Source organism: Asterias rubens, chromosome 14 (assembly GCF_902459465.1).
Source record: "Asterias rubens chromosome 14, eAstRub1.3, whole genome shotgun sequence".
Classification (NCBI taxonomy): domain Eukaryota; kingdom Metazoa; phylum Echinodermata; class Asteroidea; order Forcipulatida; family Asteriidae; genus Asterias; species Asterias rubens.
This window is the reverse complement of record NC_047075.1, coordinates 6,969,427-6,986,004: the sequence shown is the minus strand read 5'-3', so window position 1 is coordinate 6,986,004 and position 16,578 is coordinate 6,969,427. Positions and strand designations below refer to the sequence as shown.

At 35.8% G+C, this 16,578-nt stretch overlaps 1 protein-coding gene across 1 annotated transcript; it reads left to right on the top strand.

The window, feature by feature from the left end:
- The first annotated feature begins 1,663 nt into the window (after positions 1-1,663).
- LOC117299450 (prostate-associated microseminoprotein-like) lies at positions 1,664-15,455 on the top strand. The gene is made up of 4 exons (XM_033782988.1): positions 1,664-1,824; positions 12,849-12,950; positions 13,737-13,848; positions 15,240-15,455. Exons 2-4 carry the CDS (start codon positions 12,851-12,853, stop codon positions 15,358-15,360), a joined length of 333 nt encoding a protein of 110 aa, XP_033638879.1. The 5' UTR covers positions 1,664-1,824; positions 12,849-12,850; the 3' UTR covers positions 15,361-15,455.
- The last annotated feature ends 1,123 nt before the right edge of the window (positions 15,456-16,578 follow it).

Here is a 16,578-nt window from a genome sequence, read left to right as displayed (position 1 = left end):
TAGGAATGTGGTCTCATAAAAAGGGATAGCCAATATTTAAGACAAATCATTATATGACAAGTAAAATCCATCTTGACAAGCGCTTCATGCATGACACGTTTCTGGGATTGTGTCTTCCAATTACAGGGTATTCTGCCTGATGAGTGAACATAATCGCTTCAGATTTAAATTCTCAAAAACCAAATCACTTTTCGAAATGAATTTTTCACTGGGTAATTTTATTGAATAAAATAATTCACATTATTTTGTTTTCAATTCAATGTTTATTTATTTCATCACATTTAACAAGCAAACGTTGAAACAGGATTAAAACGCAACCCAAAACAAGTTGTTTAAGCACATTGATGAATTTTGGAAACAATTTTGATATCGGGTCTAGAAGTTCTAAAGGCAGTGATCTGTATTGGTTATTACTCAAAATAATTGTTAGCATTAAAATTTTCTTTGTAACAAGCAATACGGAGCTGTTGATAGTATCAAACATTGTGAGAAACAGCTCTCTCTGAAGTAACGTAGTTTTCGAGTCCACGATTTTGATTTCGAGACCTCAGAATTAGATTTTGAGGTGCCGAAATCAAGCATCTGAAAGCAACTTCGATGACCAATTGAACTCAAATTTACACGGATTTGTTATTTTGTGCATATCAAGATACACCAAGTGGGAAGACTGGTCTTTGACAGTTTCCAAAAGTGTTCAGTGTATTTAACCTCTTTATTTAGTTGAAGTAAAATGATCAAAAGTTATCAAAAACCAAAGGAACAATTGCCTTTGAATTTCTCAACGATCTCTCATTAGGAATCAACACCCGCCATCTTCAAAGAATCACCCCAACTACACACGGGATGAGGCAGTCTGATTGCCGACTCCTTTCTTATATGAGTTTATTGGTCTCATTATTGGTCTCATTATATGAGATAAATCGCTCTGCATGGCTGAGTAACTTATGTACAGTTGAGTGGCTCTTGATGAAAAAAGGAAGAAAAAAAAACCCAATAATGTGAAAGAAAAATAATAATACTAGTAATAAGCCTACATATATAAAAACTAAAAAATATTATGTTGTGAACAATATATATATATATAAAACAAACCAAAAATAAAGACAGAACAGAAGATGTACATTATTAAATAGAATAATGAAGTCAAAAGCAGCAATCTTCTCCCAAAACTAAATTTTATTGCGCACAGAAATTATAAAAATGAGCTTCCGGCATGGTTTTATTAATTTACTCTAGATTTTCACAGAAAAAAATTTAACATTTAATTTTAAGAATCCAAGGGAACAGACACCAAACGAAATTTTGCACGAGATTTAAATGTAGTGCTTTATTGTGCCCACTTCACACCTTTGTGATAGATATACCAACAACAATTGAACTGATTGTGCAGAGGTCGTTCAGGGAAAGGCAAAGGTAAAAACAAAACAAATTATAATAAATAAATATGTGTTCACATAAACTTTTCATGCTATTGGATGCACCTACAACAAATTATTATAATATATTTATTTTTTTCCAACCTAAAATTAACGGATTATTTTTGTACCAACTTAGCAGTTTCAGTTGAAGAGTCGGTCATTGCGTTCATCTACTACGCATGCTCAGATATCTAAACCACTTCACTCTTAAATATAGCCCAATGCGTGGGTTGCTGGCAATCATTGAAGCTAGTGAAGTGTGGATAGCTAAGATCTAAAATTACTCTGTAATCTCACAATCACATCATTCTGGAATCGAGTTGCTCCACCGGTAACACTGACAACCACTCTCCCGTATTGCATAACACACCTACGGCATCGTATCGCACAGCTACAAAACACACAGGTATGTATAATGCACTTTTTTAAAATTTTTGTAAAAATCTGTTATGGTAGATGCTTTAGGTTAAAGGCACCGGACACGTTTGGTTAATGCCAAATACCAGCATTTTCTAGAGCAAAGATCTGGGTAAAAATTTGTTTTTAGTTGTTTGTTTGTTCTTGATTGTTTTGGTTGTGGGAAGGATTAGAGATGTTCTATTTTTATTTATCTAACATTAAAGGCACTGGGTACATTTGATAATTGTCAAAGTATTTTCACTTGGTTCGTTACAACATTACGTATAAGATAACAAATCTGTGAACATTCCTGTGCCTGATTGTAAATCTAAGTTGCAAAAAATATTGAAAGAAGTTACACCCTTGTTGCAGAAAGTTGTGTGCTTTCAGATGCATCACATGGTTTCAGGACTGAAGTCTTTTTTAGATTCAAACTTGCAGTGAGAAATTACCCCTTTCTCAAAAACTCTGTTACTTCAGAGGGGCCGTTTCTCACAATGTGTTATACTTTTAACTTGTTTCCATTGCTTGTTACTAAGTAAGTTGTTATGGTATGTTTTGATTAATTACCGAATGTGTACAGTGCTTTTTAGCAAACTATTAATTAATTGTCTTCACTTATGAGTTGAGGATACAACAGGCTATAGATGTTTTTAAGATCCGGGTAGACTGTAAAGGCATTTAATATGGCAATGTTTTAGTAAGGTATGCTGTAACACCATGTATATGAAAATCTCTGATTGAGTTGTGGTCAGAGCAACTAAAAATATAAATATTAATAATAGTAAACTTGCGGGTACAACCATGGGTAAAAACTCTTTTGAAGGAGTGGTGGCTCTGAAAAGAGCCGGTTTGGTCTCGACGTTTCGAACAGTATACTCTGCTCGTCTTCATTTGAGTTGTGGTCGTTCTAAAAAGAAGCGCTGGTTCAACGACTTGACGTTTTGATCAGAATGCTCTTGCTGTCTTCAGTGACCCATGGCCGTCCTTGGTTTGTTGATCTGTTTGATTCAAACACATTTGTAAATATTGTACATAATTGATGTATTTATTTTCTGTGATTATTGATCTGTTGACAATTTGGACATGCACAAAAAAGTACTCCACATTTCCTTGATGTTCGTTAGAATGAGGGTTGGACCGGCATTTTTTTTTTTTTTTTTTTTTAATTTGGTATTAATATTAAATTTAAGGTTTAATATTGTTATCATGGAGTGGTTTCTTTCACGAGAACAGATGGCATAGGGTTCACCATGCAATGTTGATTATCAGGATGCAGTCACGTGACTACCGTCGGACAAGGAGGCTCACCAACACGATGTCCGCCCCCCACCCCACCCCATTTGCAATTTAAGAACTCTGGACATTTGAGGTTAAACAATTTCTTTCAAAAAGTTTTTTTAGCTTAAAGGTGATTCAATTTTCTTTTATATCCATTCATGCCTACGTGGGGCTTAAAAACTCAGCCTAAATAGCATAACCAGGTGGCAAAAAGGTGTCATTTTAAGAGAAATGCCAACGGAAAATATTGGTTTAGTTTACCAGAAGTGCCCCCCTCCCAACAAATCAAATGTTGTACTCATTTCTATCCATCATGTTTAACCAGAGTACCGGTGCTGTCAGACTGTTCTCTTTTAATCCACCAAGACATCTAATGAAACCAGCAAATACAATCAAAATTCAATCAATATTTCGGTATTAAAGCCTGTCAATTAATATTTGTCAATTAATATTTAGTTTCAATTTACCGAGATGGGACTCGGATTCATAACATCGCATTAAAGTCTCAAGTCACGATCGCTGTGATATCAATTCCAAAAAGACACGAGTCATTCCGCAACTAAATTCCTTTACTAAATTGTAATTTGATTTTGAAAACATGAACTTTATTCTGCCATAGAATATATTGGTTTGGTCGAATAAGTTGTGTGTTTTCTTACGTGCTACCTTAGCATCAGTAACAAACCTGATGAATTGTAATTAAGTTATATGGTTATGTTCTAACATTGGACAGATTGGAAAAACAAATGTTGCACATATTTGCACATGACATTTATTGAATATAGAAGGTCGTGGTGGAAGAGTTATCTTGATATAAAAATGGTTTTCCTAAAATGCAATATTTCTTTCTGAAAAACACGCCTAAACAACTAACTTAGTCAAATTGTACCCTGATTCAAGGTCTCAGTGGACCTGACTTATTATACAAAATAAAAAGAGATTTTAACTTACTCTGGGTTGTGTTGACACAGGTTGCAGGTCATCATGATCCATAGATTTTCCAGACACAATCTGACTCTAAAATATTACCGATTGGTTATGACTAAATACTTTTGTAATCAAATTGTTCGTATAGTCAGTCCATCCTCATTTGTATCAACGCAAACAAAAAGGAAATGTCGAAAATGTTCATACTGTAAAAAAAATACCCAGAACAAAATTAACAAAAGCTAGCCTTCTGAGATGAAATGTAAAAAAAAGGCATAAAGTAAAATAATTAATTACACAGTTTTGTTTGGAATGACTAATAATGTAGAGCCCAAGAAGAGCCAAAGAAGGTACCTACATGTGTTTGTGATTAGCGTAAACAGTGTACTTTCCATTGATTGTGGCAACAGTTACCCCTGTGAGTGTAATCAGATAGTAATTTATAAAGCTTGCATGATTTTACCCGTGTATCTATTACAGAAGCCACTCATTCATGAATACGTGGGTTAGAACCATGGACCGTAGCTAAAGATGTTCCTGGTGCCCCCAGCAGGGGCAACTGGTCATTATCCTAAAGTTTCTTCACGCACAAATTAGTTGGTCTCTCCATGGTTTTTAATCAATTGAGGATGTTCATTGGTGTATAAAAGAGCACTGATTTGGAAGGGAAGATGCAGTATTTGTTAATAAGAGCAAGTCTTTAATAAAAGGATGAAAAGCCCTTTAGAATTGGTTTCTTTCAGCAAGATTGCAATCACCTCATGGCTAACTTTGCTAAAAACATTTATTTATGGGTTGTTTACTATGTCATTGTTTTGGTTCATCGTCGTCATTTCTATTGTAAGGCGCTTTTGATCTTTTTTAGTGTGGACAATGCGCGGTATAAATCTCATTATTACAACTGGACTTTCACATAGATGTCGCTCCCCAAATGTGGAACAACATCCCACTATCCATTAGTTACCAATTGTAACTCTTTGCCATTGTAGTTAGTATATATATTTTATTTCCAAAACATCCAAAGGGAGCAAACAGACCCATTACTATGTATCTTAAGCGATGTATTTCCCTCTTTAAAGAGGGAAATACATAAGAGTGGTCTTTGCATCATTGAGTTCATGTTTAACGCAGTATTAACAAAAGTTGAAGGCGATTCTGTATTATTATTAATAATTATTGCTTCATATACATCGCTCATGCCTGTCACTCAGTAACGACTTTTTTTAAGTATCCCTATTCGTTCTATAGCACCATGTAATGGTTTACAAGGTGATGTTACAATGTAGTGCAACGAGCTGTCAATTAAACCAGGAACACCATAGCTAACCCCTTTTATTTACGTATACATAATTCGTAATGAAATAATAAAGTGAATAAGACTCTGTGAGGAGGTTTTCATTCAGAATGCAAGAATTTCATGTGAACTGCACATAATCGAAATTATTCCATAAATTACTAGTAGGCCCTATATTTAAGAAACTAAGAAACAAACAACTTATTTTAAAATATAATGACTACTGGCATGGACGTTATCAACCCTAGCAGACGTCATGTTATGTACAAATTCCATGTGATCTGCACATTATGAAACTCTTCCACAAAAACACTACTATATTTACGAAACTAAGAAACAAACGAGTTGTTTTTATATGAATGACTACTGAACTGGAAGTTCCAAACAACCCTAGCACACGTCATGTCAACTCATTCGTTTCAAATCATACTGTGGCAATAAGAGGGAATAGTGAAGCATTTCAGATGAGTCAATGTTCCAAGGCTGCAGTCGTTATAAACCGTGTACTCGAGTGTCTCTCTCATGGAAAGCAAATCAGGCAAAAGCGTAAATTGAGTGAACGTAATGACCAGCAGGTGCCACAATAATTTGCTGATCGAGTTTCAATCTTAAAGGTGCAGTCCATCTCCAGTTAATTTCATTTGGAAGCATGTGATGTGACCTTTATAGACCATTTCTTGCTGGGGTATTGTAGTTTTTAATAAATTAGTAAAACAATGTCACGAACAGAATTGTGCTTTCTCAACAAACCACAGCACCTTAGCACGTTATTTTTATAGGGAAACTTTATATAATTATCTGTAACCTTTTAATAATGTAAACATGGACATTGTGTTTTGTATTACAAAAATACCAAAATATAATCCTCACCATACGTCCAGCATGGTTTTGTTGTTAATTCTTTTAAGAAACTTAATAATAATATTATTGTAAAAGTGTACTTCTAAATAAAATATTTAAAATCCAAAATTAGATTTTTTGTTTTTAAACATAATTTACACATATTTTTTCACGTGAAACATTACAAAGCGTCACCTGGGGTCATTTCCTACACCTTGACCTACACATCTGTTGCCGCTGACGTCACGAAATCTCATCTAAATTTGATTTCTGTAAAAGATATTTGTTTTATTCACTGCCATTAGGCTTGGATTTTGTAAAATAACTGTTGCTGTAACACCTTATTGGTGACATCTGACTTGCACTCACAGATATTATGCAATACTTTGTTTGCGTCAGAGAGGGCGCCCAATCAAAATGTAACTCGAGAAACACGCTTCTTTAGGATGTCAGAGATGTGCACGTAAGTTATAGTGTTGATCAAGAAAAAGCGTTAACAGTTTTAGCATATCGCTGCATTGATTTCTATATATTGACATTTGTAATATTCCAAAAAAGATACCTTACAAAAATAGTATTTCTTAACAAAATAAGATGCTAGTAAACGTAATAAAATAGCTGTTCCGATTAGCTGTTATTTATCATTTTTATAATGTTATAGGTCCGGTAAACCTTCAAAGAAAGTGTTGAAATCGTTTGTTCGATAGCAAGTGTCGAAACATCCCTGGTGTACAGTTGATATGTTTTGTCTGACCTACATTTTTAAAGCCGAACTGTTTGTTTGATCTGGAAGCTGAATCATAACTAGAGTTGTTGACGATTAACACGAAACTAAATGACAACCAGTTGTTTTCATGTTATTATTATACAAGTTTGGGTTGATCCTTTGCATGAGGTGGCACCTTTGGGAGCATTCAGTCTGGTGAGATATAAAACACTTGTTATTCAAAGGTTGTACATGACTACACGATGGAGTCTGCCTCGACAAGTTATCGACATGAATCGTTTTCAGCATGCCTTGATAAAAAGCAAAATATTATTTCTAAGTGAAGCTGCTAAAAGACGTTGTTTATCGAAAGCTTTGCCTGCTAGAGTATCACAATCCGTTGTATCCTCCAACCCTCCGATAGTCTATACAGGTCTGCAGTCAGTATACCGAAAACACTTTTTTATTTCAGTACACCCTCTGGAAATATTATCACATATTTTGTAAAAAAGTATGAAATCAAAAAGGGTAATTTATGATACGTTTCTCCAGTGAACCGCACGCTATAGGAAGCAAGATCACTCATGTAACTAACGGGGTGGGGCATCGCAGGGTCTTTATTACGCGTGAGACAAATGACTAATGTACAGTTGTAGTGCAAGTTTTCTGTTCCTAATGGAGACCAATGACACACAGAAAAGGAAAACAAAATGACTCCATGGGGTGCTCCACAAAGGAATGGGCGTACAAAGTATAATGTAAGACTGAGCAGGGACAAAGGAAACAGCTGGGAGGGCACGTCGCTTTGATGAAAGTTTTTAAAACTTTTGCCTTACCCTGGACGGCCCCTGCAAACAAAGAATTATGTCCGAAGATTTAAAACAAAATAAATAAAATAACTAAACATTAACCCGAAAGGATGCAATTAAGAATGAATGAAATGAAATAAATCATTAGTATATCTTTAATTGTTTTCAGTTCACTGACTTATTTTTAAATTTGCAGTATCTAACTACTTTTTGCGATTAGTCAGAAACATGTGTGAATTTACAGAAATTATTAACATACATTGTTGTATTAACTTGTTCAGTTCAGTGGCATATTTTTTTTCATGTAACGTCTTGTAACATTTCTTCAGATTATTTCACCACTCAGAAATAGACTTAGTTATTGCTTTATCGATGTATGTTTTAGTCTCAAGGTAGCCGCATCCAAGATGCCACTTGATTGTTATCCGGTTTTTATTCTTCCTTGGTTTTTATATTTCTATCACGGACTTGAAGGTTATGAATTAAATGAGCCTCTTGTGACTGCACCTGTGGGGTCGACCGCTTTTACGGATTAAAGAAGAAGGGAAATTGTGTCAGAGCGATGAGACATTTCGGAATGAATGCAAATATCAAGCGCCTCTGCTTTGTGTATTGATTGAAAGCTGTCTGGAGGACTAAACTATAAAAAAAAAAATGTGATATTAAAAGGATGAATCTTAAAGGGTTTGGGTCCTTTTTGTAGTAAACAAACACAATGTCCACAGATGTAGATTAAACTCACACAGTTTCAAAAGAATGTTGGTAGAAAGTTTCCCTTAAAATTTTACATGATGAGGTGCTGTAGTTTTTGAGGAATAGGTACAACAGTGTCACAAATACGTTTGGTATGCTAACTTCATTATTAGGAATAATGTCTTCATGTAGGATTTATGTTTATGCATGGACATACTCACTCGCGGCAATATCTCTTAAAGGCAGTGGACACTATTGGTAATTACTCAAAATAATTATTAGCATAAAACCTTTTTTGGTGACGAATAATGGGGAGAGGTTGTGGTATAAAACATTGTGCGAAACGGCTCCCTCTGAAGTGCCATATAGTTTTCGAGAAAGAAGTAATTTTCCACGAACTTGATTTCGAGACCTCAGATTTAGAACTTGAGGGTCTCGAAATCAACCATCTAAAACGCACACAACTTCTTGTGACAAGGGTGTTTTTTATTTCATTGTTATCTCGCAAGTTCGATGACCAATTGAGCTCAAATTTGCACAGGATTGTTATTTTATGCATATGTTGAGATACACCAACTGTGAAGGCTAGTCTTTGACAATGGGAGACTTTCTGGGACGATAGAGGGCAGCAGACTTACCGGGTAAATCCATTGTTCTCAGAATTATGCGCATGTTCAGAACTACGTAAACAATGGAAATTTACCCGGTATGTCTGCTGCCACCTTGCGTTGGAAAGTCTCCTATTACCAACAGTGTCCACTGCCTTTAACACCACAATAAAAAAAAATAAACAATGGCAGTTGCCAAGCTGCCAATAATCTGTAGCCCAGATGCCATTATTGTCAAACTATCGGTTTTATATTGTGGCACTTATTGTCCCTTCCCCCATAGTATCTGAAATAACTATTACTGTTAAACAATCCTTAACCATTTCAACATTTTAAAACTAAATTGAAAACAGAAACTAATTGTTTCAATGATGAAAGAAACACATGCATCCCTAATGAATCACGAGAAAATCATTTAGCAATAAATACTTGATTATTTCAGCAGATCAGTAATACGATGTAATTATTAACGCATGATGCTCAAAATGCCCGTCTGGAATATTTCAGTTGTTCGGGAGGTTTTTGTTGGTAACACGTGGCTAGTTAAGCGTTGCGTTGCCCTTGCCCCAATGCATTATGACAGGGATTTGAAGCTTTGTAATCAATTACGCGTGTTATCAATTTTACCCGTACGATCTGTCGTGCTAATTCCATACAGTGCTTAAAAGAAAAGTATGTGCTCAGTAATTACTTTTAAAGTGGCAATATTAATATTTGGTTAGAAGCCCATATCACGGTAAACAGTGTTGACCAAAGGCCCACACTTCATGTATCACAACTTATATATAAAATAACAAACCTGTGGAAATTTAGGCTCAATCGGTCAATGGAGTCGGGAGAAAATGACGGGAAAACCCACCCTTGTTTCCGCACGTTTCGCCGTGTCATGACATACGTTTAAAATAAATCCGTAGAAAAAGAAAAAACATAGAATAAATAAAACAGGCCCACAGGCCAAGTTGGACGTGACTTACAATCATTGAATAATAATAAATAGCAAAAACATGAAGTCAATTGCAAGTAGGATTACAACAAAAGAACGGTTCAAAATTTAACCGAATGTATACTTTACCTTTAAAGAGAAATTTATTACATTGTTCAGGATAGAGTAAATTAATTAATTCTCCTCTAAGTGACATCATACATCCAATAATGTGAAAGTGTCATATTCAGTGGTCACGTTTCAGTGAACACAATCACGACAGAGGGATGTTTCATATGTTGGGTTGCTTTGATGGAAAAAATTAAATTGGTATGTTTTAAATTCAAGCATTTATGAGTCACATAATTTGGCTCGCACCGTTAAAGGCAGTGGACACTATTGGTAAATACTCAAAATAATTATTAGCATAAAACCTCACTTGGTAAACGAGTAATGGGGAGAGGTTGATAGTATAAAACATTGTGAGAAACGGCTCCCTCTGAAGTAACGTAGTTTTCGAGAAAGGAGTAGTTTTCCACGAAGTTTATTTCGAGACCTGATATTTAGAATTTGAGGTCTCGAAATCAAGCATCTGAAAGCACACAACTTCGTGTGACAAGGATGATTTTTCTTCTTGCATTGTTATCTCGCAACTCCGACGCTCAATTGAGCTCAAATTTTCACAGGTTTGTTATTTTATGCATATGTTGAGATACACCAAGTGAGAAGACTGGTCTTTGACAATTACCAATAGTGTCCAGTGTCTTTAAATCTTGTAGACTTGAATTAACTCTTTTGCCAATCTCGATGGTCCCCCTTCGAGAACAAAAAGGTAATTAACACGCAGTCAATTCCGTCGCAAGAGTCTGAAATCATCCTATGTAAATGTCTGTACAGCGAATATCAATGTTGCTTTGTATATAATTGGATAGTGGACTTTCCCTTATGTTTGCACATTGAATGTCTACTCTATATTAGATATTGAACATTCCTGTATAGGCAAACATATTAACCATAGTTTCATATTTCAGTTGTCACATGTAATCAATCCAGTTGCAAAAATATGAAATCATCCTGCGTAGTAGAGTCTGATATTGGATATTGGGCATTCGCAGTATTATGTCTGTACAACGAATATCATTGTTGTTTTCTTTGATATGTAAACATGGTGCCTGCAGTGAAACCTGAGGCAGCATGCTGTAAAGGATCTTGTTAGAAACGTGGTCTCTCCCGTCAACGTTAACACTAAATTGAATTAACACTGTAAAGTCCATTAGTATTAATGCCTAAATGGCGACCGTTGACTGATGTTTGATTCGTTGTAACAGCATGTTTACACTATGAGTGCAATGCGTTGTTCAACCAGTCAATGATATTCATTATTTCCTTATTAATAGTCGACAAGTATAATAGTCCAGCCGGAAATATATATTGGGGGGGGGGGGGGGGGGGTTACATCAACTTCTTCTCTATACGCAACAGATATTGTAACCCGTTGACATAGTTCAAAACATCTCTCAAAACTCACTTGTATCATTTTTTTTGTAGTTTTAGTTCCGTTGTTTTTTTTCTTCAGCGCTTTGATCTTGATGTAAAAGCGCTTTACAACTAATTGTATGTATGTATGTATGTATGTATGTATGTATGTATGTATGTATGTATGTATGTATGTATGTATGTATGTATGTATGTATGTATGTATGTATGTATGTATGTATGTATGTATGTATGTATGTATGTATGTATGTATGTATGTATGTATGTATGTATGTATGTATGTATGTATGTATGTATGTATGTATGTATGTATGTATGTATTTATATGTTACATCATGCCTCAAATCATATATAAATTATTCTGCGTTATGCAGTACAAGTTTTGCAAGTAACAATTTAAACATAGTCTCCGTAGCGAGAAACATTCCCTTTTGAGACCTGTGCCCATGTAGACCTGCTTTAAGTACAGGAGATCCAAAGCACAACCAAACTATACTTTCCAGAACAAATTTCCAGTTAAAATTCTCAAAACGTGTTGCAGCTGTAACTGGTGAATTGCATATTGATGAACCACAGACGTTTTTTGTAACAATGTTTTCTGCTTAAAGACACTGGATACTATTGGTAATTGTCACAGACTAGTCTTCGCAGTTGGTGTATCTCAATGCAGAAAATAACAACCCTGTGGAAACTTGAACTCAATCAGTCGTCGAAGTTGCAAGATATGAATGAAAGAAAAAAATACCCTTGTTGCACCATGGTCACACGAAGTTGTGTGCTTTCATATACTTGATTTCGAGACCTCAAATTCTAAACCTGAGGTCTCGAAATCAAATTCGTGGAAAAATTATACTTCTTTCTCGGAAACTACGTCACTTCAGAGGGAGCTGTTTCTCACAGTGTTTTAATAGTATCAACCTCTCTCCATTACTCGTAATCAAGAAAGGTTTATGATAATAATTATTTAGAGTAATTACCAATAGTGTCCACTGCCTTTAAGCAGATCTAGGAATTTAGGCACAAGTGGTGATAAATTTTAGGCAACTCTATATGACTGAAAACGAGGCTAACCATTATATAGTGTAACCGCAAACCTACCTTTATCAGTTAGTAAGTATTTCATTTGTTTTATTCTGCAAAGAATTCCAAACTCTACTTTTAGTTAATCAATTATGTTTACAAGTGCAGTCTCATCGTCTGTTAATAGATACATCAAGTATCTCCGCCATGGCCTAAATGAAAAAGGCGTAAAAATGTGGGGGGAAAATTACTTCGAAGACCACTTTTGGTTTAAATAAACCCCAATCGTCAGGAGCTCGAAAATATGTAAAGGCACCTTCACAAAAGCCATAGAAATAACCCCTAAGGACCTTATGTTCTGAGCACACGACATTACATTACAAGAAACTAATCTTTACCGCATTTTGTTTCAATTTTAAAATTTTGTTTTTCAGAGATGGCCATAACAAGAACTTCGGGTCGCGTGGTGGCGCTGTTCGCCTTTCTCTCGCTTGCCATTTTCGTGATGGAAACAGATGCTCAGTGCATGTACTATGGTAAGACGTAATTAGTATTTCATTAAATTATTAATTAATGAATGATAATAAATTAGACTTTTCCATAAAGTTTAGTACAGACCTATTCTCTCACTGCCATTCAGCAATGTTGGTGCGCACGCGCAATGTGCAGTTTACATCGAAAAGGCTAGTACTGAAGTCAAGTGACAGTTTTAGCTGATACAGTGTCTTCTTTTGCTGAGAGAAAGGCAAACAAAATTGACAATTATAAACAAGTAAATCAGTTAACGCTCATATTAATTTTTTTGGAGAACAATTTCATTACAATTTCATATGTGCCCCATATAGAATTTGTATTACCGTATCTCCTTTATGTGTATAATTATCTGTGTATATCTACATGTATGCTCGTTTGCCTTTTATAGTTGTTCAGTGATATTTATTATCTTCTGTACTCTTATATTATGTGCCCCCTCTTGCCTTAATGTATTTGGGGGATTTGGGAGACATACGCCTTTTGGCGATAGTTATTGTTTTTTGTTTGTTTTCTTTTCTTTTACTTTTGTTATATCCTGGGCACCCCATTGTTGTTTTATTTGATTGTCTTATTTTAATGTTAAATTTTAATGTCTGTATATTTATGTGCTTGTAAATGTGTTTGCCCGAATAAATATTATTGTTTCAATTAGTATAACAATCTTCCAAATTGTCCGTCTTTGTAAAAAAAAAAGAAGAAAAAAAAAAAGGTTTGTGTGGCCTCTTGGAGGGAGTACTTACAAATTGATGGCATATCTAACGAAAATCCTTGTTTGTTATTGATTCCAGATGAAGTTTGTAAATACAAAGGCAAAACCTACCCAATGTTTGATACATGGCATACTGATGACTGCGAATGGTGTATGTGTGAAGGGGAGTACGGATACATGTGCTGCTCAAAGTAAGTAAACAGAGTCAACAACAACAACAACAACAACAACAACAACAACAACAACGACATTGACAATTGCAACAACAGCAACAACGTCAATAACATTGTCTGAGGTTACGCAAGCACCGGTGTCGCATGCAATTATGTCCTCTATGCAATACTATCCCGAGAACATTATTGCATATGCAATAATGTCCGCCGGACGGTTTTGCATATGCAATCGTGTCCGCCCGGACGCTGCTGCATAATACAATAGTGTCCGCCCGGACACATTGCATAATGCAGTTGTGTCCGCCCCGTGCAAAACCGTCATTGCAGTAAATTAAACGCCCTTCGTCGACGGAACACGGTCGCGATCTTTTTTACAAGCTAACTGCATGTCATGAATGACATGGGAAATGTTTGGCCGTTGGGTATTCGCTGCAATCATAAAATGCGTGAATTTGTCTCGGTAAAATTATCAAGAACCAGGCCTCGTTGGGGTTAAACCACTAGTTGAAAACCTCTACACAACACATTGATTCCCTTATTTAAAAACACTAACGAAGAAAGATACAAAAAAAATGTAAAAAATATATACATTTATTTTAGGCTACAAAAATAGAAAAGGACAAACTAGTTCCCATATTTTGTCATCTTTAAACGATTGGGTGGACATAAGTTATATTAAAACACACATCTTGTTTGTTCTGTATTCCGGTTGGCTGAAACACGGTCACGTGGGGTGAACTAAAGTCTAGTGATCGCGGGCGAGTGTTTTGCGGGAACTAGTCTTTGAAAATAGACCTTTTCGCAAGTACTGGGGCGCGCGCGTAAAGCTTGGAATTAGGTGCATTTTGGTCCAGCTGGTATCCAAATTTGATCCATATCTATCCCACAATGCACCTCATTCAACAGTGTGCGCTTGCGCATTAGTATTTGCGATAAGGTCTATAGTGCCTGGTTACAGCGCCCTCTCTTGAACCGTGAACATCAACTAAAAAACGTCCGTTCTTTATTTCGCGTTAAGAACGAGGTTTTAATAAAACACATAATGACTGGCATAATTCAGTAACTAGTGTACATTCTATTCCCCCTCGGGCCTGTGAGTGACCAGAAGAGGGGCCTATTTCCCGAGGCCGAAGGTCCCTCTTCTGGTCACTCAAAGTCCCTCGGGGAATAGACGTGCATTTACCTCTCATTGCCTGTCAATAGACCTTATGCATTGACGTCATCCAGCCGCCACCTTTGAGGTCAAACGGTGACGAAACAATTGAAACGCACATAGATTGGCCAGTGAACAACCTCCTTTTGACCTCAAGGTGAGGGCGCCGTACTGAAATGACGTCATGTGCATAAGGTCTATAATGTGTATACTATGAAATATCTTATCCTTCTAAAAACTCTATTTCCTTTTGTAGATTCTCGATCCCCATCGATTACGACAATGGATGTGAAGTGACGAGAGATTACAGTACGTGTCAGACTAAAGTTCTAGACGAAGAAGGCAAAGATTGCGAAGTGCTTGTTGGTGTCCTCTAAATTATATCAACTTAAAGGGACAGCAGCCGATTTCACGTCACGCTAGGATTAATCCTATCTCGAGTTAGGACGAGTAAACCCGTTCAATGTGTCCTACGTCTTTGGATACGGAACTTTACTCGTCCTAAGTCCTAAGATTAATCCTAAGTTAGGAAGAGTTTGGTGAATTCGACGGCTGGGAACTCATTGTAGGACGCAAAACACAATGTCCACAGATTTACATTAAACTTGTACGATTTGAAGTTTGAATGATAATAGAAAGCTTGCCTTAAAATATTACTTGCTGATGTACTGTAGTTTTTTGAAGATCACAAAGTTAAAGACACTGGACACTATTGGTAATTGTCAAAGACCTTTAAGTAACGGTTTGTAATGGTTCAAGTAACACACACTAAAGTCTTATTGGTTATAATTCAACTGGTTCTATAAAGGTCCAAAGCTCACCTGGACCCAATTTCAAAGAGCTGCTTAGCACAAAAATTTGCTTAGCATAAAATGTTTTGCCTTGATAAAAATAGGATTACCAACCAAATGTCCACGTGATTTTCATGAAAAGCAAACAACAGTTGAATACCGGTTCAAGCAATATGCAACAAATGGAAATTTGGTTCGTAATCCTGTTTTTATCAAGGAAGAAATTTCATGCTAACCAGAGTTTTGTGCTGAGCAGCTCTATGAAACTTGGCCCAGGGTCTAGGTCCGAAGGAAACTGTTACCTTCTGGGTTAGGGGAACCCCGGAATGCCTTTGGACCTAGGATTAGGCATCTGGGTGAATTCTTCCTCTGGGTTTTCTTGAGAGTGCAGATAGTATAATGTGAATGTTCCATTTGAATTGTGATAATCTCCTGGTCTTATCAAAATTATGATTGTAACACTTTCTAGGGGTTTCACAAAAATAGGCCTGGTAAGATTTTGTTTCAATTATGAGTTTATTTTTTGTTCCATTGTAGAAATATTCTTTGCTTTCAAAATACATTATAAATACACTTTTAACACTTTTGTTTATAATATGACATACATTTGGTTGTGTTTATTAGAACAAAGTTTTTGAAAGAACACTATAATGATTATGATTTAAAACTGGGTATGGTGGAGTTACTATCTAGCAAGGTTTGCGGTAGCACGTGTACATTGATGTATGTTTGTAATGTTGCATGGCGGAGATCAAATTAAACACATTTCGAAACCAGGTTCCAACAGGCATTTGAAAAGGACAT